We start from the raw sequence: 23,275 nt of genomic DNA, 5'->3' as shown, positions 1-23,275 counted from the left end.
ATTAACGTCCCTGATTTGCTTCTTTTTTATTATCTGCTTATTTGCGGTTATTCTTCCTCGTTCATTGATGCTTTACAGTTTATACTGCTCTTGTAAAAAAAAAATTTAAAAATCATTATGACGTATGAAAGTTCATGATCATATATGCGCTGTGTGCTTACGGTATGTTCCTCCCTTAAGCTATATATCATGAAGTCGCTTAATTTCTACTGGTCGTCTTCAAGAGAGGAAAAACTTCAGCGCTCAGTGCAGTGCATATATATATCACATGTGCAGGTTACGAATTCACGCCATGCCTTAGAATGTTCATATATGCAGTTGGCATCTTATCTTGTTCAGTCTACTTCTGTGTTAGCAGTTGACATGATTAGTAAAACTCTAGTTTCCCTCTCCAGCCAAAAGCCCTAAATGTCGGCCAAGCAAACTACATCAAATAGTATCTTGCCATCACTCTTTTATGCTGATTCAATGGTATAGCTTCGAAGTTGCTCAAGAACTATCAAGAAAACCTGACACATTCAGATACAGAGGGGCGACGGACTAGCCAACTGGGTAGGCCTCGTTTGCGTGCACGCGTGCTCGTTGATTTGAGCGAGAACAGTATCTTAATTCAGTACAGTCTCAAAATCGTTGTAAAACCTGCAGTAGGGACGATGAATGCAGCTCAAACATTTGAGCAGATGGGATGAAACACCTGGAGAACACCACTTGATAGGTGAGAGTTGACTATGCAGCATAGGCTGCAGGTGGTAACTAACCATACACCACTTGATAGATGAGATCAGTTGAATATGCACTTTTGCCTCAAAAAAGAAAAAGAGTTGAATATGCACTATAAAGTATAAAACCCCAGGTGTAAATATTCGTGAAAACATTATCACTCTTGAGCTTGAGTACCACGGTACTGCGCTGATTTTTAAGGATAACACCGTTAATTTAAATTATTCGTCTCAAAATACATTTGACAATAAATTGAATCACAACAAATAAGCGATAATCTCATAAGCTTTTTTAAATAGGATGAACGGTCAAGGTGTATGTATAAAAGTTAACGGTGTTAACGCAGAGCCCAGGATTTAAACATGGGAGGTGCATAGGAGTATTAGAGGAGACATAATACATTATTATTTATGCTAATTGTCTAATTAACTGCATGATTATATGTAAAAAAATATTGGAGGAGCCATGCAACTGGCCACCCCTCCCCCTCTCTTCACCACTGGTGGTGATAGTATCTATTTTTGATATGATACTAAGAATCTAAGACTGTAGGATGCATAACTCATGCACACATCTTACTCTATTAGCACTTAGTACTATTTTTCACTTGATATATCAAATCGTTATTGTTTTTGATGCCAAATTTGTCCACCGATATGACGATATCTTTCAAAAGTTTCTGCGATAAACAAGATTAGAGTGAAAACAATGATTGTACCAAATTCTGATAATAGCAAACAAGACGCTTTCTCATAACTGCTCAACTCTATAAAAACTAGGTAAGGCAGAGGTTGCATCTAACATTTCAGCTTACATGTAACATGTTTGCCCATTACGACGTATAGGCCTAAACGGTTGGGGATTGACAAAAAGATAGTTTAAGTATAAATACCCGATTCTTTCATGGTTACATACATGATATGTGAATGAGTGGATGCCGATGGGAAGCAAAGGAGTGTGGCTCCCTTTTCTAGCATATATAAGTTGCTAGCAAAATTATAATTTTAGATTTTGCTTTTGTTTTTATCGTAATTCATATTCTAACATTGGGTTTCAAACCATGAATAAACACATGTTTTTTACTTAATTTACTTTTTGATTACTTACATACCATTTCAGTCTTATCAATTATGGGTCCAAAATTTTTCAAAGCACTCTTCTGTTTAGGGGTGTTTCGATTCAGAAAATTTTCGGGAGAAGTAACACATCAAATGTTTGACCAGATGTCGGAAGGGGTTTTCGGACACGAATAAAAAAGAATTTCACGGCTAGCCTGGAAACCGCGAGACGAATCTTTTGAGCCTAATTAATCTGTCATTAGCATATATTGGTTACTGTAGCACTTATGGCTAATCATGAACTAATTAGACTCAAAAGATTCGTCTCAAGATTTCTTCTGTAACTGTTCAATTAGTTTTTTAATTCATATATATTTAATGCTTTATTTAAATGTCCAAAAATTCGATACGATATTTTTGAAAAAAAATAGAAACTAAACTAAACCAGGCCTTACACCTTTGACCTGTAAAAGCACAACGTAGGAGCCAGTCCAACCCAAGCCAAACAGCAAAGCAACACTAGCCTCAGCCCCGCTACCGCGACTGCACGTGGGCCCCACACTCCCTCACCATCCTCCCGGGCCCATCTCGCAGTGACGAAATCTCACTTTAGCACAGTTTTAGCTTCCACGACAAGCATAAAGCACACCACCAAATCAGAGCGCGCCTATAGAAAAATCGCATTAGCTATTTGCGAGAAAACCATTTTTTTTCTTTTTTTTTAAAAAAATAAAATTATAAACCCCGCGAGCGCGAGGCCCTAGCCTAGTCCCCACCACTAGGACTCGGCGAGGAGGAGGGGCAGGTGTCCGAAGCGGATCACGCCGGCGAGGGGCGGGGAGGGAGAGATCCGGCGGCCCCGATCCATGGCTGCCGCGGCGGCGGCGGCGGCGGTGGCGCGCGGCGTTGTTCTGGTGCTCGTCCTCGTCGCCGCGGCTCCGCGCGGGGCGGCCGCGCGTTCGCTCGGGGTCGGGGAAGGCGCCGGGGAGGTCGAGGCCGACGCCGCCGTCGACCTCAACGCCACCAACTTCGACGCCTTCCTCAAGGCCTCGCCGGAGCCGTGGGCCGTCGTCGAGTTCTTCGCCCACTGGTTAGGCTCTCGCCTTTGACTCCTGACTTTCCCCGATGGATGTGGCCTGGGCTCGATTCGTAACTGGAGCGTTAGCTTGTAGAATCGAGGGATGGATGGGAATCGTGATAGTGCGATGGGGGGTGAGATGCGAATGCGGGGTTTCGTCGTTTTCGCGATGTATTGTTTGGAAATCGAAATGATTTACTCGTCTCATCGTTTGCGAGCAAGTGAATGCCAGATGATCCACAGATTTTTGGGTTTCAAGTATGTAGGGTTGTTTAGGTGTTGCAAGGCCTGATTGGTGGGATCATGGATGGATCATGGATGCGTGTTGTTCATATCTCAATGAGAGTGACCAATAAATGCTTCACTCGTACTTTGAAATGCCATGTGAGGAGGGTGCGACCCTGGGAGTATTGTCCGTGTTTTAGTACTGACTTGTGAAGTTGAGAGTGAGAGGAAGGTGCAACTTGAGGCCAGAAACGTGGAAATCTGTTAGATGTAGGACTAGGACTAAATCGGATGTAGGCCAGCAGTTAATTCTGGGCAGATTAGTGGGGCATTTACTATTATGATGAAAAAGAAATTGACTGGGTTGTAAGTTTTAGTTTAGTTTCGCAGTGTTGCCACTTACTCACATCACACTATTGCTTGGATGTGATATTTGTCTGTGTGATATGGATTCTGGGTGTGCTGAATTTTGTCAATGTATTAGTACGGTCATTTTTGCTTTATGTAAGTTCCACATATTGGGATATAAATGTCATGATGTTTAATTCTTATTTGCAGATATCATCTCTTTCTGAGTTTTAGCTTCTTGAGATTGAATTATATTTAAATGTTTTTTTAATGTTAATGGGAAAATTTTACACTTATATGTACCTCACATGATTTAATGGAACTTGATGAATTGATTAATATACAGGAACCTGTTTATGGGGAATCGAACACTTGAATGATTAGTATCCTTATGCTATTTTTTTACTGTAATGTCCATATTCTGGTCTTCTAAATATTCCCTGGCAAGTTATTTTTGGTATTATACTCCATTCGTTAATTTTGTGTAATGGTTATAAGTTGTCACTATTCAGAATGGATTAGCCAATAGGCAATATATATGAACTATGAAGTGATGTTTAGTTTCTTCATAGCCTTAGAATTTCCACTTATTTGAGATTGTTTTAATCAGAAAGAACTTCTATTAGTCATATCAGTATTCATTTTTTTTTCTTATTTTGAAGCTGCTTAAATGGCATTTGCTTAATTGTTGAATTGATGCTAATTGAAATATGTACTGTGTTTTCTCAGGTGTCCAGCTTGCAGAAACTACAAGGTAAGCCTATTATGGTAGATTAGCAATGTACTTAGGTAAAAAGATAGTGGTGTAGTAGCGTGTTATGATCAGAAATTCACTCTTGCTAAGTTCCTTCCTTACATGCAGCCCCATTATGAGAAGGTTGCAAAACTATTCAATGGACGGGATGCTGCACATCCAGGGATTATACTGATGGCAAGGGTTGATTGTGCATCAAAGGTAGAGTAGCTCTGGTGAAGAGTGAGTTTTCATCAGTCTCCTTCTTGTAGACAACTATAGCACTTATGAAAGGGTTTTCGTTTGATGGAGTAGTGCAGTTCAACTTTTAACTGGATAATGAAATTACCGACAGAAGTATACCTTCAATCCTTTGATTTATGCTTTTTATTTCCAAACTAAAGTCTATAAATGGAGAGAGTTCTTTGCCATGAAGCTTCGGCACCTCTTAATTTGACTGTCTAGCCTCTAATTTTCTCAAAATACCCAATAATCTGGTATTTTCAATGCATTGTTGTACACATTCATGGAGTAATACTTTATTTCTTTTGATTGTTCGACAGCACAGGTGAACATCGATCTTTGCAATAGATTCTCAGTTGACCATTACCCTTTCCTACTTTGGGGTCCACCAACAAAATTTGCTTCTGCTAAGTGGGATTCTAAGCAAGAGAATAGCGAGATAAAATTAATTGATGATGGAAGAACAGCAGAGCGTTTACTTAAGTGGATAAATAATCAGATGAAAAGGTAAGTTATTTTCTTGGCCTTTTCTGCTCTTCCTAAAAGTTCTGTAGATATAGAACCAGCAGCTACCTGTACTATTCTAGTGCCTCTCTATTAACTGTGGTTGCTTTGAAATGTCTTGGTGGGTTGAAATTTGGTTATAATGCTGTTCTGTTACCTTTTGGTTTTTGGTTTCTTTGACCATTGTAAGCATGTCGGTGTTTTATTGATACATTGTTTATGGTAACTGCAGTTCTTTCAGTTTGGAAGACAAAAAATACGAGAACGAAAATATGCTTCCGAAGAATGCTTCAGATCCTGAACAGGTTCGATTATCAGAATTTTTTTTTTTTGAAAAAATTTGCATGAGGTATTGCTATGTGCACTATGTTTCAATTCTTTTGAGCCTTTGTTGACTTATTCAATCTTTTATTTTAGATTGTTCAAGCTATTTATGATGTTGAGGAAGCAACATCACACGCGTTACAAATAATTTTGGAGCACAAGGTTCTAGTTAATGATGAAATTTCACAGCTGATGTGATATTTGCTCTTGCTTTTCTGACTTTGACCTAATGACTAATGTTGCTTGCTAACTGTAGATGATCAAACCAAAGAATCGTGATGCACTCATCAGATTTTTACAAATTTTGGTGGCACATCACCCATCCAAGAGGTATGAGTGTGGACCTTTGAACTTCTAGTAGTGCAAATCCATACAAGTTTATTTTATGCAGTTGGTTGATTCTTTAGGTGTCGAAGGGGATCTGCTGAGCTACTTATTAACTTCGATGATCACTGGCCATCAAATCTGTCATTAAGTTCACAAGAGGGTTCTAGATTGTTGGAAAGTGTCGCAGAAGAGAATCACTGGATCTGTGGAAAAGAAGTGCCACGTGGATACTGGGTATGTCATCTAATGCCAGGCCTAGTGGCTGCCAGTGAATTCTTCATTAGGCATTCTTTTATGAGCTTTTTTACTGTCTTTGAAAAAGTATCTAAGGTACTAAAAATTTGTACTAAAATTCTTGATACCTTGAGATACTTTTTAAGTATGGTAAAAAAACCCTTCTTTTATATTAAACCATACATGGATAATATACTAAACTAGAAAATGCAACTTGTCTGTGTATATTTACTTTTGCAGTTTGATGGAAATGTTTCCCCAATGCATGTACTTCATGTGAAGCTTTATTATTTTAGTTTTGAGATATTCTCATTAAATGACTTAGTAAATCCGTTATATAAATGATAGTGTCAGGAGTAAGCAACATCTTGTATCTTTTGACATAGCTTACTTCAACAGCTGCATTATTTATGTGTAGTGTTTTTAGTACTGAGTTAATATTATCACAAGTAATATCTATACCTAGCAATCTTTATTCCCTCGAATTCACTTCTTATTTCTGTGTGCCCAATGTTGCAGCTGTTCTGCCGTGGCAGTAAAAGTGAAACGAGAGGATTTAGGTGATGCCTCTCTCCGCATGTACTTTGCACATATATCTTCACAGCACCTTTACTGAAATGCCATAGGAGTTGTCAAACTTAATATAACACTCATACATCTTTTTTGTTGCATCAGCTGTGGCCTGTGGGTTTTGATGCATTCACTAACCGTCCGAATCGGGGATGGAGAGAGCCAGTCAACCTTTACATCAATATGTGATTTCATTCACAACTTCTTCATCTGTGAGGAATGCCGCAAGCACTTTTATGAGATGTGTTCAAGGTTTGGAAACAAACTTTGCAATATGCAAATTCATTTAAAAAGTGTCTATTGCATGCCTGACCATAGTCTTTTACCTGTAGTGTGTCAGCCCCCTTCAAATCTGCCCGTGAGCTCAGTCTCTGGCTATGGAGCACACATAACAAAGTGAATGTGAGATTGATGAAAGAAGAAAAGGATTTAGGAACTGGTGATCCATCATTTCCGAAGGTTACCTGGCCTCCAAATCAGCTCTGCCCATCTTGCTACCGTTCAAGCAAGATTACTGATGGAGCTGTGGACTGGAACGAGGATGAAGTATATCAATTCTTGGTTAACTACTATGGGAAGAAGTTTGTATCATCCTACAAGGAGACCTACATGGAGTCTCTTCAACAAGAGAAGAAGATAGTTTCGGAGGATTCATCGACATCTAATGCTGCAAGCGTCCCAATTGGAGCTGCTCTGGGTGTTGCAATTGCCAGCTGTACATTTGGGGCGCTGGCTTGCTTCTGGAGGGCCCAGCAGAAGAACAGAAAGTACTCACACCATTTACGCTCTTTAAAGAAAATATGATTAAAAAACATTTTAGGTTGGTAGGATACCATTGTTACTGCGTGACTACATGGTATTCATATCACAGAGAAGTGATTAGGTTCTATTTGTCGATTTTTTTACAGGCAAAGAAAGAACTGGAACTGAAAATTAGCCTACCAATTGCTCACCCTGCACTTCATCAGAGGGGCTCATCCATGAGTGTATTTTTCTGGACGGATTAAAATCTCGGTAAGTGCTCCAAAGGGTGTGGAAAATCAAATGGTCGGGCTGTCAGTTACGGATGTAAAACTCACATAAGTACGATGATTAACTCTTAAGTGATTTTTTTTGTGCAACGATGTGAACTTTGTTGCATCATATCATAGGTTCAACGTGTAGATGTGTAATGTTTTGACATAGATGTCGGACGGTTGGTATACGATGGGATGTTATTGTCCATGTAACGGGTGAAATTTTGAATTCACTTCACAGCTGTCAGCAACCAGATAACTTCACTCCATCTCCATTTGATTCAGAAGCGACTGGCTGTTTGTGCATGCAACTCTCCTATATTTACAAAGAGCAACCTACTGCTCGCGCTGTCAATCGTCAAGCTTCACACCAATATCCTCACACGTCTTCATACCTTGCAATTGTATGATATGCACCTCCATTGCCCAAAACCTCATCAAGTGTTATGCCTTGTATGTATACACACCTGACACACACACACTCCATCTCTGAACTTATTGGATGTTGATGACATGCTGCCGCCTCGGTGACTGAGGCACCTGCTGAACGATGATGTCCGCTGCAGCAACCTCCTCTGAAATCTGGTATTTGGACGGTTAAATTTCAGCATGAAACAAGCTGAAGTTCTTTAGCAGCAATGCAGCATGAATTGTATCAGTATGAGCTGCGAACCTGCCGTTGGCTGCGTCGATGAAGCAGTTCAGTTACAGAGACCAAGAGGATGTAGACAGGTATGACGATTCCAGCCGTTCTAAGCATCAGCAGCTGGTTCAGAAGAATGATTTTGGGGCAACTTATATTAGTAGGTACTCAGGTTACACATGCATCATGGTAAGGCAATATATATGTGTGTTACGATCTGAGAATTCAGAGAATTACAGTGATCATTGCGACGGTGTAAGCATCGTGGTCACCGAGGAAAACCGAGATTGCGTCGTGGAGCACCAAGAGAACCATAAGCTGATGAAGTTGGGCGTTTCTGAATGTTAATGTTCAGAAATTTCACGGAATGAAGATTCTTTTTTTTCTTTCAGGCACTTACAGTTAGAGCAACTATGCGACAATAGATTACACCTTTTGGATTGGGAAGTTGAGGATCATAGCTTGTTGAGGCAGCAGCATTTCGATCTGTGTTCTGCATGACCTGTGCTTGAATGTAACCGGGAGTTCTGCAGAATGATATGTGAGCTTGAGATGATCCATGTCTAACCAGAAGAATGCTACTTTTTTGTAATGGCAGGTCAAGCGTTTTAAAGCACCTGAAGAAAATTGAGTTTCTTTCATGTCGAAACAACTTTGAAGGGGCAGTGTAGTTTGGTGTATATTGCTGTATCCACAAAAACGCAAACTATATGTTACTGGTTTCTTTGTAACTTGTTTTTGAGATGTTCAGGAGTACTAGGTGTTCAGAGAAATTTCACCTTCAAGCATATCTCACATATGGTATCTCCCTTCTCATCACACCACCTCTGAATGCATTTGCGATGAGCATACTGCAATAAACATGATAGACATAATACTATTAGAAAAGGATATTTTATTATGCGGCACTACAGGGTTGGAGGTCTGAGAATGAATAAAACTGATCAAAAACCTCGGAACATCTTACGCAGAGTAACAAAAACTAATAAAGCTGTGTAACAAAAAAAAAATCTAGCATATGCAGAATTGCGAAAATGGAAGCGTAGTTAGCTTGGTACCGAGGACCCCCATCTTTTCGCTTTTGCTTAGGCTTATAAGATAAAATTTGAATATTTAACTTTAAATTTAAAGTTTTTATATCAAAATTTATTTTTCAGTCATTGCCTTCTGATCATTAAAAACATATATATAAAAATTTTATTCATAAATTATTTTTTGTTTGTAACTATGCCCAAACGATGAGGGTGTTAATTTCTACCTTCAAACTACCCCTGCAGGAGCAGGGAGTCTCCATGTAGGTCTGATCATCCTCTTCTTGGCATATTCTGCATTCTACCAGGACACCACTCTTCTCCCTTCCATCTTGAACATCATTGTCACAAGCAATCACTGAAGAAGGGATAGTAGCAGAGGCCTCATCAATGGCGGACTGAACAGTCGATTCCGTAAGCAACCGGCCAGCCATGACTGTAAAATGGTCTGCCATCCCTGAGAAAGTTGAGACGATTCGTGCAAGCACAAGAACAATAAATCAGAAGAACACACCATTGGCCTGCAAATATGAAGGTATTTTGCAAGAAACATATGAACAAAGTGATCATTTTCATCTCACAAGATAGTGAGTATTGGAAAGGATCCTCACCTGCAACTGCAGCTCCAAGCAGAAAAAAACAAATCAAGGCATGAGCTTTCTCAACAAAAATGAGGAGGTGAGCAAATGCAGAGGCCAAGCAAGGTCAGGAGGAAATAGGAACAGGAGCAACAGAGGCAGCAACCCTAGCTACAGGAGGAGGCTTGCAAGGAGGGAATTGGATATCTGAATGCTGAAACATTGGGGCTTGTATAGAGGGAAGCAAGAGATGGAGTAGTTGCCTATGTTATTATTGCCTCTTTGCTTGATCCTGGGACATCTTTTCTTATTTCTGATTATGCTTTAGCTTCTGATATGCTTTAGTTGTTCATAGCAGAAAGGGAACAAATGACTGGATAAATTTGACAGCAAACGGAATGATGCTTATTGACTCCAGAAAGTTATTCTTTTCGAGCAAAACTCAAGGAAAGAAGCACTTGACCACAATTGCAGGAGAAGGTTTTGCATCATCAAGTCATACTATATTGCCATTTGCCTAAGGCTCAGGATTACCCTTTACCACCGCAAACCTATCTTGCAAACTACAAAGTTAGAAGAAAAAAATTAACTCAAACAATTCTGGGACATCTTTTGCCCTTTTTGGTTGCCTTTCTGTCTTGATTCTGACATCATTCTTTGATACGATTCCGAGAGTGGAGAAGTTGACAGGTGGAGGTGTTGATCAGTGGATTAGGCAGCCTCTATTAGCTTTTGGGAATACATATATATGTACTCTCTCTTGCCCCAAAATGTATGTTTTAACGGTGAGACCAAGGCTGGGTTCGCTGGCACTTTAGATATCTGTGAGGAAAAAATAATAATATATTAGTACTTGATTAATTAATTTTTAGTTATAAAAATTGAAAAAAGATTAATAGTATTTTTAAAGCAATTTCCCTATATAAAATTAATACACTAATATGATTTTTAAAGTAACTTTTCTATATAAAATTTTCGCAAGACACATCGTTTATCACCGTAGAATACATGTGCGCGAAAAATGAGTAAATTTGGATAGGGTAAAGAACGAGCTCAAGGCTGTTCACCAATCAGGCCCAATGAGCTCAAGAGGAAGAACTGGTAGGTCCAAGTCCAACCGAAGCCTGCGATTTGCACCAAGGTTTTGCCGTGGAACTTCAATTTCGGAAATAATACATTCAGATGCTGCAAACACAACAAATGTTGCATCTTATTTCCAAATTTCAATTCACTATCTGAATATCTGAAAAATGTGTTTCTTAGATGTTTGAAGGTCTCTCTTAAAATAGGCTACGTTTTTTTTTGGATAAAAGACAAAGACTAATTTTTCAATAACTATAAATAGTAAAATTAACTGGAAAATGTGCATGCAAAAACGGAGGGAAAAAATCTAAAAATAATTTGTGATAACAAACACAAGTTTATTGCTTTTGTGGTGTTACCTTATATAAATTGGTAAACTGAGCAAACCTAAAATTTTACTCCTACTATATCATATTATAAGACTTTTTAGGTTTGATTAAATTTATTTATGTATCGATGTATATGTTATTATATATGTCTAGATTTATTAGCACATAAATAAATCTAAATAATACTATAAAGTCTTATAATGTGGAACAAACGAATACTTTCTAAAAAGCGGGGCCTTATGCCTTTTCTCCAAAAAAAACAAAATTTTCCAATTCACTATCCGATTTGAATATAGCCCTCAAAGATATCTGTAATTCTGAATGTTCCAGATTTTTAGCGTTTGTGGTTGACGAGAAAAAAACAGCATCTGATCGCATCCAACGGTGAGGATCGACTCGTCCGCCCCCGAAACGCCGATCGCTAGCCCCGCGAAACCCTAGCCCCCCGCTCCTCCCGACTATAAAGCCGTCCGCCTCGCGCCTGCGCCTCTTCCTCCTCTCCTGCGCCGCCGCCGCCGCTGCCCGCCGAGACCCCGCGAAACCCCCGCCGCGGCGAAAATGGCCGGCCAGGAGTCGCTCACCCTGGCGGGCGTCTTGCGCGGCCACAACGACGTGGTGACCGCGATCGCCGCGCCGATCGACAACTCGCCCTTCGTCGTCTCCTCCTCCCGTGACAAGTCGCTGATGGTGTGGGACATCTCCAACCCGGCCCCCGCCGTCGCCACCGACCCCGACTCGGCGCCGCCGGAGTACGGCGTCCCGTTCCGCCGCCTCACCGGCCACTCCCACTTCGTCCAGGACGTCGTCCTCAGCTCCGACGGCCAGTTCGCGCTCTCCGGCTCCTGGGACGGCGAGCTCCGCCTCTGGGACCTCTCCACCGGCCGCACCACCCGCCGCTTCGTCGGCCACGCCAAGGACGTCCTCTCCGTCGCCTTCTCCGTCGATAACCGCCAGATCGTCTCCGCGTCTCGTGACAACACAATCAAGCTCTGGAACACCCTCGGCGAGTGCAAGTATACCATCGGCGGGGACCTTGGCGCCGGCGATGGTCACAGCGGGTGGGTCTCCTGCGTCAGGTTCTCCCCCAACCCCTTGATGCCCACCATCGTCTCTGGCTCGTGGGATCGCAGCGTGAAGGTCTGGAACCTCACAAACTGCAAGCTGCGCACCAAGCTCGAAGGACATGGCGGCTATGTCAACGCGGTGGCCGTGAGCCCAGACGGCTCCCTGTGTGCCTCCGGCGGGAAGGACGGAGTCACCCTGCTTTGGGACCTGACTGAAGGCAAGATGCTGTACAAGCTGGAGGCCGGCGCCATCATCCACTCTCTCTGCTTCTCGCCCAACCGCTACTGGCTCTGCGCCGCGACAGAGGACTCCGTCAAGATCTGGGACCTCGAGTCCAAGCTCGTCATGCAGGACCTCAAGCCAGAAGTGCAGGCCTTCAAGAGCCAGGTATATTATATCTTTTATCTGCTCGTCACATGTGTCGTCCTGACTGATTATGGTGCGTCCTGTTTACACTTTCGTCCGTGCTGCCTGATTAGGATTTTATCTTGTGGTGCATTTTGTGTTTGTAGTGTTACATGCTTCAGTGTCGTACATTGTTCTCCGGACTAAAGTGTAGGGTTAGTTTGATGCTTGTTTAGTGTATGATTGGTACTCCCTCCGTATTTTTTTATATGACCCTGTTGACTTTTAGGTTCACGTTTGACCATTCGTCTTATTAAAAAAATATATAATTATATAATTATTTTGTTATAATATGCTTTATTATTATAGAAAATTTAATTATGCATTATAATTTTGCATATTTGGATATAAATTTTGAATAAGACGAATGATCAAACGTGATTTTAAAAGTCAAATGGTGTCATACATAAAAAATATGGAGGGAGTATCTATTATAATATAAATACAGCCTTGAGAGGAGGCGCAATGTTTGCTCTAGATGCTAGAAATTACCACCTTAATAGGAGAAAGAGGGAAAAAGCATTGACCGCTAGATCATAGCAGGTTTATATTTTAATGGTGTAGAGTATTAAAGATGTTATAGGTCAGTTTCCTGCCGTTAAAAAGTGTTTTTGTAATTAGTTTCACTGATTGGTATTTCTAGTTACCCAATCATCTGTTCCGTGCTAAACTAATCAGATTTGTGATCTCCCAGTAATGCCCGTCAAAGTTGCTGTTGTTTAATGTTTGTTATGCTTAATCCCAGTGAGGCAGTGAATTGTGTTCTGTTAAATATTCTCATATATATGCATTGCTGCATTTCATTTGTGTGGATGTTAATTTCATCAACCATACTGCTAATTGCTCACTCACCCCCTGTATATTTGGAAACTAGAAATTTTTAATTCCTTTGAAGTAGCATTACTCTCTGCTATATGTAATTGCGACTATTCCATTGAATTTAAATATAATGATGATATAGTTGTCAAAATTCATCTTTACACCAGTGAATTTTGTGCTAATACTGTTTAGTTTTCTTCTGATCTTCAATATTTCATTGTGTTTGTCCTCTACCATGAAAGTATATTAACATAATTTTGAGACCTTGCCTCTTCCAATATGGTTCTCATCCTATGTTTACACATGCTTGCCAATTGGTAAGTAGAAATTCACGATTGTGAGAATACGCATAACATTTTCCAGAAAGTTTAGTAGTCCTTAAACTGGTGTACCTTGTTTTTATCCCCTAGCTATACTGGTAATAACTGAAACCAATTCTTAATTGACTAGCACCTTACTCAGTTGCATATTCATTTTTTTAAATCTGTATTGACACTTTTTGGTACATTTAGATGCTGCACTGCACAAGCTTGAGCTGGAGCGCGGATGGCAGCACCCTCTACACTGGCTACACTGATGGAACTATCAGGGTCTGGAAGGTCTCAGGGTTCGGCGGCTATGCAATCTAGATGAATTTATTGGAAGGCTTAGGAATCTTTGTTAATTTAAACATCGTGATGCCGATCCAGTTTTTGATAGTCTGAGGCAGATTGTCTGCCTGGTACTTTCTGCATGATTTACCTTTATCATTAGATATGCTAATGGGCTTACCAGTACTATGGAAGAGGATTCTTCATGCGGTGCTCATGTTTTTGTTTTGGCTACTAGTTAAAGTTATTACTTTAGTCATGCAGCTATTGGCTCCTCATTTCTTAGATGTAAATAACGTTTCATCAATTGCTATTTCCTGATGATTTTAATGGTGGCAATTAGCTGCCTTTGAGGTCGTAGTCTTCCATGTGTCTTTTGGCTGAATGGTATAGTAAGGGTATCTTTGAGAGCTTAAGGGGTAAAGCCCTTGTCCCATCGAATATTTGAATATTTATTATAAATAATAATTTTATTATAAATAATAAACGAAGACTATTAATTAAATTCATCTAGGACTAATTCACGAGACATCTATTAAGACGGGATTAGTCTATGTGATGCTACAGTAAACATGCTCTAATTATGAATTAATTAGGTTTAAATTTTTTTTATTAAATTAGCTTTTAAAAATCAGATGTTTAATACTTTTGATTAGTGCTTAAAACATCTAATGTGATATGGGGCTAAAAAGTTTAGTCCTGATGGATCCCTAAGATTATGAGAATCAGCTAACGAGCTTCTCAGAATCTGGAAAGCCTGGCTTCCAGTTTTTTTTTTATTTTACGATTCTAGATTGTTAAAAGTATTGTTCGGAAGAGAGAAGCTGCATGGCACTACGTTTTTCACCGTCAGGCTGGCTTGTTTTTCACATTTTACCTTGATATTTCTTTGGTAATATGTGACTGTAAGCCCCTGAATTAAGCAATAAGTGAGCCGAATTATCTACCTTCCATAATCAACGGCAGGGTTCTTCATTTGGATCCCTGCTGTCATCAGTGACCATCGTCATCATCCCATGCCTAACCACCCTCTATTTTATTTCATTACCTTTATATGATTTCAATCATCTCAATGCTTAGTTCGTATTTATTATTAGGATGGGAATTTTTTCTCAATGATTAATTACTTATTCAATCTCAATACACACATGGATATGTAATCCTTCACGCAACTGCGGCGTCGACCAGACGAGGTCGCCTATCGAAACTGGGTCAATTATTCTTCCCCTTAATCAGAAAATCACCATTTTGTACTGGCGAACACGCATAACTCGTCTAAACCTGCACCGATTCATTGCGAGACCTTGTCCTAGTTGTTCCGCCATGTCGTCGTCGTCGTCGTCTTCGTTGTACAAGCAGCTCGGCCTTGGAGCCGGCTCGCCTGTGTCCCCCTCTCACCTGCTTCTGCTCGTCCTCGGCGCCGGCTTCCTCGCGCTCACCGTCTTCGTCGTCCACCCCAACGAGTTCCGCATCCAGTCTTTCTTCTCCGGCGGCGGCTGTGGCCGGCCAGGCACGGACGCTGTCGACGTCGCCTCTGCCGCGGCTGCTGCGTCGCCGGCCAAGAACGTCAGCGGTGGCACCACCGGTGATGCTGCCGACGTGCGCGTGCTCGTTGGTATCCAGACGCTGCCGGGCAAGTACGAGCGGCGCAACCTGCTGCGGACCGTCTACTCCCTCCAGGCCCGGGAGCAGCCGTCGCTCGCCGGCAGCGTGGACGTCCGGTTCGTGTTCTGCAACGTGACGTCCCCCGTCGACGCGGTGCTGGTGGCGCTGGAGATCATCCGCCACGGCGACATCATCGTCCTCGACTGCGCCGAGAACATGGACGGCGGCAAGACGTACACCTTCTTCTCCACCGTGGCGCGCGCCTTCAACGGCACCGGCGCGCCGCGGTACGACTACGTGATGAAGGCCGACGACGACACGTACCTCCGGCTGCCGGCGCTGGTGGCGTCGCTGCGCGGCGCGGCGCGGGAGGACGCCTACTACGGCCTCGTGATGCCGTGCGATCGCGACAACTTCTACCCGTTCCCGCCGTTCATGTCCGGGATGGGGTACGCGCTGTCGTGGGACCTGGTGCAGTGGGTGGCGACGGCGGAGGAGAGCCGCCGCGACCGCGTGGGGCCGGAGGACATGTGGACGGGGCGGTGGCTCAACCTCGCCGGCAGGGCCAAGAACCGGTACGACAACGCGCCGCGGATGTACAACTACCGCGGGGGCTCGCCGCCCAGCTGCTTCCGCCACGACTTCATCCCGGACACCATCGCCGTCCACATGCTCAAGGACGCCGCCCGCTGGGCCGAGACGCTCCGCTACTTCAACGTCACCGCCGCGCTCCCGCCTTCTCCCCTCTACCACCTCTGAACCCCTCCTCCCCTCCCGCTCCTCGCCGGCTACCTTGGTTGGTGGGTGACGGGGGAGCTTGGTGCACCAAAAATGCCTCCTTGTTGCTTGTGTAGTATGGTGACGGACTAAATGACGCTGATGTGGATGACTTTCCAGGCTTCTGTAGCTGATGTGTTCCAAATCTGTCGAGTTTTCAATATATGTGAGATGGATAATTTCGTTCGTTAGTGGCTTACGTGTTCTTTGATAAACCAAGTGTTTCAAACGATGGTGACGCCTGTGCAGTGTGGACAATCTCTGTGGGCCGTACGATGGGCCCAATGTATGTAAAGCCCATCAGAAGTAAGGCCGTCGTCAGTGCAGCGAGCAAGCGTCAAACATCCAGAGTTAATCAAGTCGGCACGGCACGTCTGTGTTTCAGTGCACCTGGCTGTCAGGTTTATTACGAACGGGACACTACCCGATACGGTGGGCATGGTTGAATGAGCGCTACAGCCCGGCGCCGGCACAGGAATCCGTCGTCGCCTCGTCGTCGAGCAGATGAGGGTGATCTGATCGGCGTCGGCTTCAGAGCTAGGTTGCCGCTGTCGAGTTGAATGGCAACAGCTAGCTTTGCCGCGACCTGCGAGGCCTCGGGACCATACGGCGGATGAGACGGGCAACCCAGTTAGCTAGTCGCGCTCGGCTCATCCGATGCACAAGTGAGAATTATCCTCTCCGCGATCTATGGGTAACACGCCATGCGCGATCCTTGCCTGCAATTGATCTGGGACTGGGAGTACGACCTGTGTGTAATCTCTCCCTACCCTGAGCCCGTGCTGTGTTGTGCAATTGTGCGCCTGTGCTCTCGCGTACTAGCGCGTGCTGTTGCCATCTTCTCTAGGCATTCCAGCGCTTGTGTTGTGAGAGTTTTTTGGCTCACCTGCGCTCCAGGTATTGATTTCTTCCATGATCCTTGAGACGAGTTGCTCCAGGGTTAACTCCTTTAGATGAAAATCTCTTTGATTTCTCTCAGCACCAGATTTCCCAGGTCACTAGCATGATTATTGATTTGAACCCCTTGCTTAATTTTGCGAAGTAGTCTTTTCCCATCATTTCATTATGCTGTCATTTTCTTCCTAGCCTTGGTGCACATGTGGCTTAAGTATTGATGGTGTATTATATATCTATAGCTTATTACTACTGCAAATTAATAAGCCTCACTCTCTCTAACCACCAGACAGAACACACTTATAAAATCGATCTATATGCTGACGGCTACAAAACTACCGTCACTAGAAAGTATAGTTTGGAACACAAATCCAATGGTATAATTTTTTATGACAAAACCTAAGGATTATCATCGGTCAAAACTCAAAATCAAACAATAAAACTACATATCAATATATCATTTTTGGACAAAGGTAGTAACAAATTGGCAATATTATGATAACAATTTAATTTCTAGAAAATCTACGTATGCATTTTTTATTTTATAAACTAATCATTCATAATCAAAGTTTCTAAACATTAAAGAGGTATTGTGTTTGGATAAATATCATAACGATTCGGAGGAATTGAATTGTTTCTTATAAAAATTCCAGCGTGTGTAAGAGCCCTAAATATCGATAATAGAAGGAATTAATGGCAAAGAGTAAACTACTTATCTTTCCCCGTTAAACTTATAATAAATAGTGTAACAAAAAAGAAGTACTGTTTACGTTGATTTTTTTTAAAAAAGAGAGAATAGAAACCACCGAACTAGCACTGTTTATGTGAAAGTGAAAGCCAGCAGGCTGGTTGCTTCCGTTTCAAGTCAGGAGAAATTTGATTCTTTTTAAAAGCTTCTAAAGATTAAGATTTAATTATTTAATATCTTATCGATCTCATATCTAATACTCACCAATATCCACGTAAACAATTGGGTATTCCAGCAAACGCCCCTCCTCTCGTCCCCATCCGCCACACGGATATTCTCCCCTCGGCCGTACGCCGCCGATCCGACGGCTCCCGCACTCCCCCAAAACGCCACGACCCGCTCCACCTCACGTACGACGTCACGTCGCCGTCGTCGGGCTCCGCTTTTTCTCCCGCTGTTCCCCTCCTCCGGGTTTCTTCTCCACTCCACTCTCTCTTTCTCTGTTCTTCTCATCGTCGTCTCCCACTCTCCCGTACGCTCGACCTCACCTCCTCACCCACCACCCGCTCCCCGCCGCCGCCTTTAATGCCTCCTCCGGGGACAGCGTCTCTCAAGCGTCAACGACTCTACTGCTCCACCGGCGCTTCCCTGTGAGCTCGCGCCGCGCGTGGGGGCGCGTAGACCCGCTAGTGCCGTGTGCTGCTAGAGGGAGCTCTGTGGTGTGGTGATTGGCGAGAGGGCGCGCGTGTGTCTCGCCCGGAGTATACCATTATTTTCTTCGCTCCCGGGGGTGCGGAGGGAGGATGATGCTGGCGATGGGGTTGCGGGGCTGGGTGGGGGAGGAGGAGGAGTAGGCGCCCAGTTGCTTTGATCGCTCCCGCCTGGCGGCCGGGGAGGCGCGGATTGGGTAGGTGCTGCTTGCCTCGGGCGGTTCAGTTTTTGCATTTTGGAGCAGGAATTCGCGGTTGTTCGTCGTGTTTTTTTTTCTTGCTTTCTCTTGGTGTTACGATGTGTTTACGAGTACTCAACTACTAATCTTCTTCGGTGGTTTATTGCAGGAAGGTGTAGTGGTCATTCAACTTGTTCTGCTCCAGTTCTGAACCGACGAGTCTGATTGGTGAGGTGATGTTCTGACGTTCGTTTTCCTCTTGTGGCGGTTGAGTGGTTTCTTGTTCTGTTTATGCAGTCTAGATCTGCTCGATATGCGTTGCCATCTTCATGAATTCTGTGTTATTTGTTTACATCAGCCTGACTACTCTCCCAAAAGAAATGGCGCTTGCTGTTTTTTTTCTGAATGATAATGTACAAGAAGGTGAACAACTGATCATGTTCTGATGCTGAACACCTTGTGATGAAACTGTACTCCCGTTCATTCTCCGCTGTTGCTTGAATTCTGGTTTGGTTTCCTTCCCAGCTTTGATTTGTTGCTACAGTATCATTGTACCATCTCACCGGCAAGCTTGTCGGAATGTATGGTGCTTCACTGCTGAGTTTAAGGAACCAGTGTCCAGAGCTCGCATGTTATAGGTGCGGTACAGTCGGATGGAATCATGATTTTCTGTCTCAGTATAGGTACATTGATACACTGTTCATGTTGAGCTTTGCTAAAAATTTGCCATGGTAAACAGATCAACTATATATTTCTATCATTTTGGTACCTCGAGATGCTAATTTAAGTATATTAGCATATTGCACATGTGTTGTAATGAGATTTTATTAAAAAAATATCATTAGCATATTATTAATATTATTTTTTTGCCCATAACGATATTTGTTATTGATACATGGCTCTATTGATTGCATAGTTTTTTTCTTTACACGAAAAATAGACATAGTTGGTAGATATGGTTAACAGATAGGTCTAAGAGTTATGTTTTTTCTTTTAAAAACCGGAGAGTTGGTGGGGTGGTTAACGGATTCACTGTCACTGGATATCACTATTGGAAATGTTTATAGGAGTAGAGAAATTTTAGTGCCTAGATAAACTTTGTTATGGATGGTAAAATTGTCTAAATTGTAATGTTTTTCTTACATTTTTCTACAGGAGCAGTGCTGTAAACTTGTGATATAAAGGCAAATTGTGAGAAAGAAAAACTTCCAAGTTCTTTTGAGGATGGGAGACCCTGGAGAGTCTTCTGAGAAGCACTCCCAATGGATATCACACTGGACCAAAGGAAGCAGCAGTGCAGAACCCCGAGTTGGCAAGAGATGTGATGATTCTACGGAGGATGCGAAATATGACACTTGTACGGAAAATTTCGGACCATCAAACTTTGAGATCATGAAATCTAGACTGTTTGAAAGGTTAATGGTAGGAATCAGCCAAGAAAGAGCAATCCTGGAGCATGGACAGCAGCTAAATTCCAATATGAGGGCAGTGGTAAAAGATGCTCGACGACACACTGCGCAAAATCAAATTGATCAGGTAGACGGGCCTATCAAAAAATCTGTGATGCAAAAAGATGTGTTATATGCTAAAGCTGTAGTATCAAAATCACTTTCCATTCAGAAGTTTTCAGAGTTACCGTTGGATTTTCAGAACCTTGTGAGTTCAGATGACCTGAGTTCAGAGTGGAACCATTTTCCTATGTTCGCAATCAACAGAAAAATTGACTCTATTCTCAACGCTAAGAGAAAATCTGCAAAGAGTACTGTGCCAAAAAATGTTTTTGTGCCAAAACAAACTCTGAAGCTAAACATGACTACATCTAATGTGATGGCATTCTCATCTGAGGAATATGAACTGCACTCCCAACGAACAACTGACACGATAATGGATCAGTGCAAACATGCAGGAGACATTGTATCTCGCCTAGAAGATCCTGCTGGTGTCATGTTGGATCCTGCAGAGCAAAAATTAAAAGGTCAGTTGTCACCTGCAACGTCATGTTCGTGTAGCAAGGATGACAGTAACTCATCTGATAGTCTATCAGATGAGCAGCATACAAGCCACTATCTTGCAGACTCAGATCAGGAACTAGCCTGCAGATCCAGTGAAAAAAAGTTGATGTTTTCAGAAAACAATAACGCGGACCATAAAATTGGAAGCTCCTTCCAGAATCAGAAGTCAGGAGCACCTGGACATCGCGAACAAAATAGTTCTGAGGGAGCCATATTTCGTACGTCAGTAACTGGTAAAGAATTTGAAGCTGATCAAATTAATTGTTCCAACAAATATAAGCAGGATGATGAAAAATTTTATGGTCCGTGTGAGTCTCATGGTAGGATTGTGGCTAGTGATATATTATCTTATGGGCAACAACATCTGAATTCACAAAGAATGGTATCTGCAGCAAATGTCACTGGCTCCTGCATGTTACCTGATACAACTGCAAACCTATTTTCAGTAAATGGTAGAGGTGAGGCAGCGACACAGCCATTGGACATATTGGGAGGTTCTACTAAAAAGAAAGCTCCCTATTTATTTGAAATGCTAACCATACCTTCCAAAACACAAGATATGTATCCTGAAGATTCACTGCCTTCAGGAAACTCGACTGCTTTTGGAGTTCACATGTATGACACAAATATTGGAAGCCATCTATTTGGACCAAACAACAAATCATCAGGCAATGTTGAAACGTTATCCAGCGGCAGTCAACATGTTTCAAAATCCTCAGAAGGTAAGAGAGGAGCTCTGAGATAATACTTGAACGGTATTCATTTATAGCTTGTAATGATCACCTGAACTACTTGCCTCTTGTCACTGTTGTTTGTGTTAATATGTGTTTCTGGAAATGAAAAGAAGGCAATAAAAAACTTGAATGAATATAATTTTCTTTATTCCACTGATGGTATTATTCACAGTTCTGTTCTCTCTTCTTTCAGGCATTGCTTCATTGTTGGCACAAAAGGTACTACTGTCCTATCGTACTCTCATGTTTGATCGTAATCATATATGTTTATGCAGACTTGCCTAAAATGTATGTACTACATGCAATTTTTTTTTAAGATTCTTTAGTCACATATATAATCATATTCGCTTGGACATAGCTCCTTTTGCTCACGTTATATCCCCGCGAGCAAGCTACTACATGCTATCCCATATGGCGATTCTTTACTACTATCTACCATCTTTTGCTGTGAGAGAAATTTTACCAAAAAATGTGTTACAGGAGTATGGCTGCACAAAAAATGAAAAATCTGAGCAGTTTGCAACCCTGTCCATCAAAGGTGCACTAGGATGCAGCAAAGCAAATGGATTCCAAAACGTGAATCAACACCAAGATGTTTCCTCCAAAGCAACTGTCTCTAACAACCAACACTGCTTCATTCCTGGGACAGCACGCATGGACTTAGATCTCATGCAGTTTCAGATGAGCAGAATGAGAAACCAAGTTGCAGCTGATACAATTCAATCGCAAGCGACGGCTGAACCAAGTGACAGATGGCTCAAACGCCTACAGCTTGACAGCAAGGACCCTCATCTTCCCGGTTCCAAGAGGCCAAAAGTTGGAGACTGTCGTCCTGTCATCGAAGAACCAAGCAGCATGAGACCATGTTGCGATGGGAGTGACGACGACATTGTCGACGGTGATAAGGAGGAGCAGGGATTGGTTGAAGAGGTGCAAATTCAAGGAGCCCGGGAAACATCTCCTGCTGGGGCGAAGATTGATAGCCGGTGGATAGGGAGATGGTGTCAGGGTGGTGTTCCTGTTTACCATGAAGATGATCCAGATCAGAGGAAGGAAGCTACAAAGCCTGTCCTTGCCTCCGGAGGACTTGAAGGCCAGTTCCCAAGCATCACAGCAATGGCGATGATGGGGAGAGCAATGAGCAAGGTTCGGCCGTGTCAGCAAGAGAGGAGGGGGTCCTTCATGGTGTGGAAGACGTAGAAGGATCCTAACCACGAACAGGTTTTATTTATATTTCAATCTTTTTTTGTCAATTTGTATAATGTACTACTTGCCAGGTACATGCTGTGTAATTTCTTTTAAGAACATGTGAAGTATATTTGTCATGTTTTTTTTATCATCCTTAAGAAGTATCTTGAGGTACAAAAAATTTTAGCGTAAAATTCTGATACCTTAAGATACATTGTCATTAAGTTACTTAAAATACTTTTTTTAATATGATTTATGGAAAAGACGCTAATGATCCGACTATAACCGTAAGAGATGTTGTTGTGTTCCGCCTTAGCGATCGATACAACGCTATGGGGTTTTTGTTGATCTTGCCAATGCAGATCAACCTTACTACTGTAAGCAATAAAGAACAATTAAGAAAAGATAAAATAAGATGAATCTCAATTAAAAGAGATGTTCCCAAACAAGTAGACGAGCGGTTAATCCAACATGAGCGCTGCAAGAAAGTAGCTTAAGTTAAACTTACAAAAGAAAACTCAACTAACCCTGAAGGAGGTCATAGGGACGTCCCCTATTGTGGGCG

The 23,275-nt window shown here is 42.4% G+C and overlaps 5 protein-coding genes across 10 annotated transcripts; 4 read left to right on the top strand and 1 right to left on the bottom strand.

Moving 5' to 3' along the window:
• Positions 1-2,564: 2,564 nt before the first annotated feature.
• LOC102722864 (sulfhydryl oxidase 1) lies at positions 2,565-7,636 on the top strand. 2 transcript variants are annotated; one of them, XM_015837206.2, is made up of 12 exons: positions 2,565-2,868; positions 4,159-4,183; positions 4,292-4,384; positions 4,731-4,912; positions 5,142-5,214; positions 5,327-5,395; positions 5,490-5,563; positions 5,641-5,794; positions 6,314-6,354; positions 6,470-6,616; positions 6,697-7,184; positions 7,273-7,636. In XM_015837206.2, the coding sequence occupies exons 1-11, from the start codon at positions 2,645-2,647 to the stop codon at positions 7,166-7,168; spliced, it is 1,554 nt and encodes a 517-aa protein (XP_015692692.2). In that variant the 5' UTR covers positions 2,565-2,644; the 3' UTR covers positions 7,169-7,184; positions 7,273-7,636. The 2 variants fall into 2 exon arrangements, with proteins under 2 accessions (XP_015692692.2, XP_040380037.1); XM_040524103.1 differs by having other exon boundaries at positions 6,697-7,131; positions 7,273-7,613.
• Positions 7,637-7,669: 33 nt separating this feature from the next.
• On the bottom strand, positions 7,670-9,509 carry LOC102711155. 2 transcript variants are annotated; one of them, XM_006654688.3, is made up of 7 exons: positions 9,282-9,509; positions 8,803-8,874; positions 8,641-8,708; positions 8,424-8,550; positions 8,261-8,341; positions 8,054-8,146; positions 7,670-7,962 (listed from the first exon to the last, which is right to left on the bottom strand). In XM_006654688.3, exons 1-7 carry the CDS (start codon positions 9,507-9,509, stop codon positions 7,876-7,878), a joined length of 756 nt encoding a protein of 251 aa, XP_006654751.1. In that variant the 3' UTR covers positions 7,670-7,875. The 2 variants fall into 2 exon arrangements, with proteins under 2 accessions (XP_006654751.1, XP_015693282.1); XM_015837796.2 differs by having other exon boundaries at positions 8,424-8,708.
• A 2,024-nt stretch (positions 9,510-11,533) lies between these two features.
• LOC102710875 (guanine nucleotide-binding protein subunit beta-like protein B) lies at positions 11,534-14,176 on the top strand. The gene is made up of 2 exons (XM_006654687.3): positions 11,534-12,496; positions 13,846-14,176. The coding sequence occupies exons 1-2, from the start codon at positions 11,603-11,605 to the stop codon at positions 13,960-13,962; spliced, it is 1,011 nt and encodes a 336-aa protein (XP_006654750.2). The 5' UTR covers positions 11,534-11,602; the 3' UTR covers positions 13,963-14,176.
• Positions 14,177-15,031: 855 nt separating this feature from the next.
• Positions 15,032-16,540, top strand: LOC102722583 (beta-1,3-galactosyltransferase pvg3-like). The gene has a single exon (XM_006655502.3). It carries the CDS (start codon positions 15,247-15,249, stop codon positions 16,285-16,287), a length of 1,041 nt encoding a protein of 346 aa, XP_006655565.1. The 5' UTR covers positions 15,032-15,246; the 3' UTR covers positions 16,288-16,540.
• Positions 16,541-18,442: 1,902 nt separating this feature from the next.
• LOC102722302 lies at positions 18,443-22,884 on the top strand. Of its 4 annotated transcripts, XM_040524633.1 has the most exons (7): positions 18,443-18,794; positions 18,946-19,009; positions 19,135-19,199; positions 19,302-19,459; positions 19,932-21,510; positions 21,716-21,741; positions 22,003-22,884. In XM_040524633.1, the coding sequence occupies exons 5-7, from the start codon at positions 20,001-20,003 to the stop codon at positions 22,720-22,722; spliced, it is 2,256 nt and encodes a 751-aa protein (XP_040380567.1). In that variant the 5' UTR covers positions 18,443-18,794; positions 18,946-19,009; positions 19,135-19,199; positions 19,302-19,459; positions 19,932-20,000; the 3' UTR covers positions 22,723-22,884. The 4 variants fall into 4 exon arrangements, with proteins under 4 accessions (XP_040380567.1, XP_040380566.1, XP_015692775.1 ...); XM_040524632.1 differs by having other exon boundaries at positions 19,135-19,414; XM_015837289.2 differs by lacking the exons at positions 19,135-19,199; positions 19,302-19,459.
• The last annotated feature ends 391 nt before the right edge of the window (positions 22,885-23,275 follow it).

Source organism: Oryza brachyantha, chromosome 5 (genome assembly GCF_000231095.2).
Source record: "Oryza brachyantha chromosome 5, ObraRS2, whole genome shotgun sequence".
In the NCBI taxonomy this organism is placed as follows: domain Eukaryota; kingdom Viridiplantae; phylum Streptophyta; class Magnoliopsida; order Poales; family Poaceae; genus Oryza; species Oryza brachyantha.
The sequence above is the reverse complement of the archived record's forward strand: the minus strand, read 5'-3'. Positions and strand labels throughout refer to the sequence as shown.

Bases quoted from the DNA above. Each gene is read 5' to 3' on its own strand.
- LOC102722864 (XM_015837206.2), top strand. From the start codon at position 2,645: ATGGCTGCCGCGGCGGCGGCGGCGGCGGTGGCGCGCGGCGTTGTTCTG. The intron at 4,385-4,730 runs GTAGAGTAGCTC...TCGACAGCACAG, and splicing joins GGGTTGATTGTGCATCAAAG to GTGAACATCGATCTTTGCAA. The intron at 6,617-6,696 runs GTTTGGAAACAA...TTTTACCTGTAG, and splicing joins TTTTATGAGATGTGTTCAAG to TGTGTCAGCCCCCTTCAAAT.
- LOC102711155 (XM_015837796.2), bottom strand. From the start codon at position 9,509: ATGGCAGACCATTTTACAGTCATGGCTGGCCGGTTGCTTACGGAATCG. The intron at 8,709-8,802 runs GTGAAATTTCTC...TTGTGGATACAG, and splicing joins TATGTGAGATATGCTTGAAG to CAATATACACCAAACTACAC. The intron at 7,963-8,053 runs GTTCGCAGCTCA...TCCAAATACCAG, and splicing joins ATCGACGCAGCCAACGGCAG to ATTTCAGAGGAGGTTGCTGC.
- LOC102710875 (XM_006654687.3), top strand. From the start codon at position 11,603: ATGGCCGGCCAGGAGTCGCTCACCCTGGCGGGCGTCTTGCGCGGCCAC. The intron at 12,497-13,845 runs GTATATTATATC...TGGTACATTTAG, and splicing joins TGCAGGCCTTCAAGAGCCAG to ATGCTGCACTGCACAAGCTT.
- LOC102722583 (XM_006655502.3), top strand. From the start codon at position 15,247: ATGTCGTCGTCGTCGTCGTCTTCGTTGTACAAGCAGCTCGGCCTTGGA.
- LOC102722302 (XM_015837289.2), top strand. From the start codon at position 20,001: ATGGGAGACCCTGGAGAGTCTTCTGAGAAGCACTCCCAATGGATATCA. The intron at 21,511-21,715 runs GTAAGAGAGGAG...CTCTTCTTTCAG, and splicing joins TGTTTCAAAATCCTCAGAAG to GCATTGCTTCATTGTTGGCA. The intron at 21,742-22,002 runs GTACTACTGTCC...AATGTGTTACAG, and splicing joins CTTCATTGTTGGCACAAAAG to GAGTATGGCTGCACAAAAAA.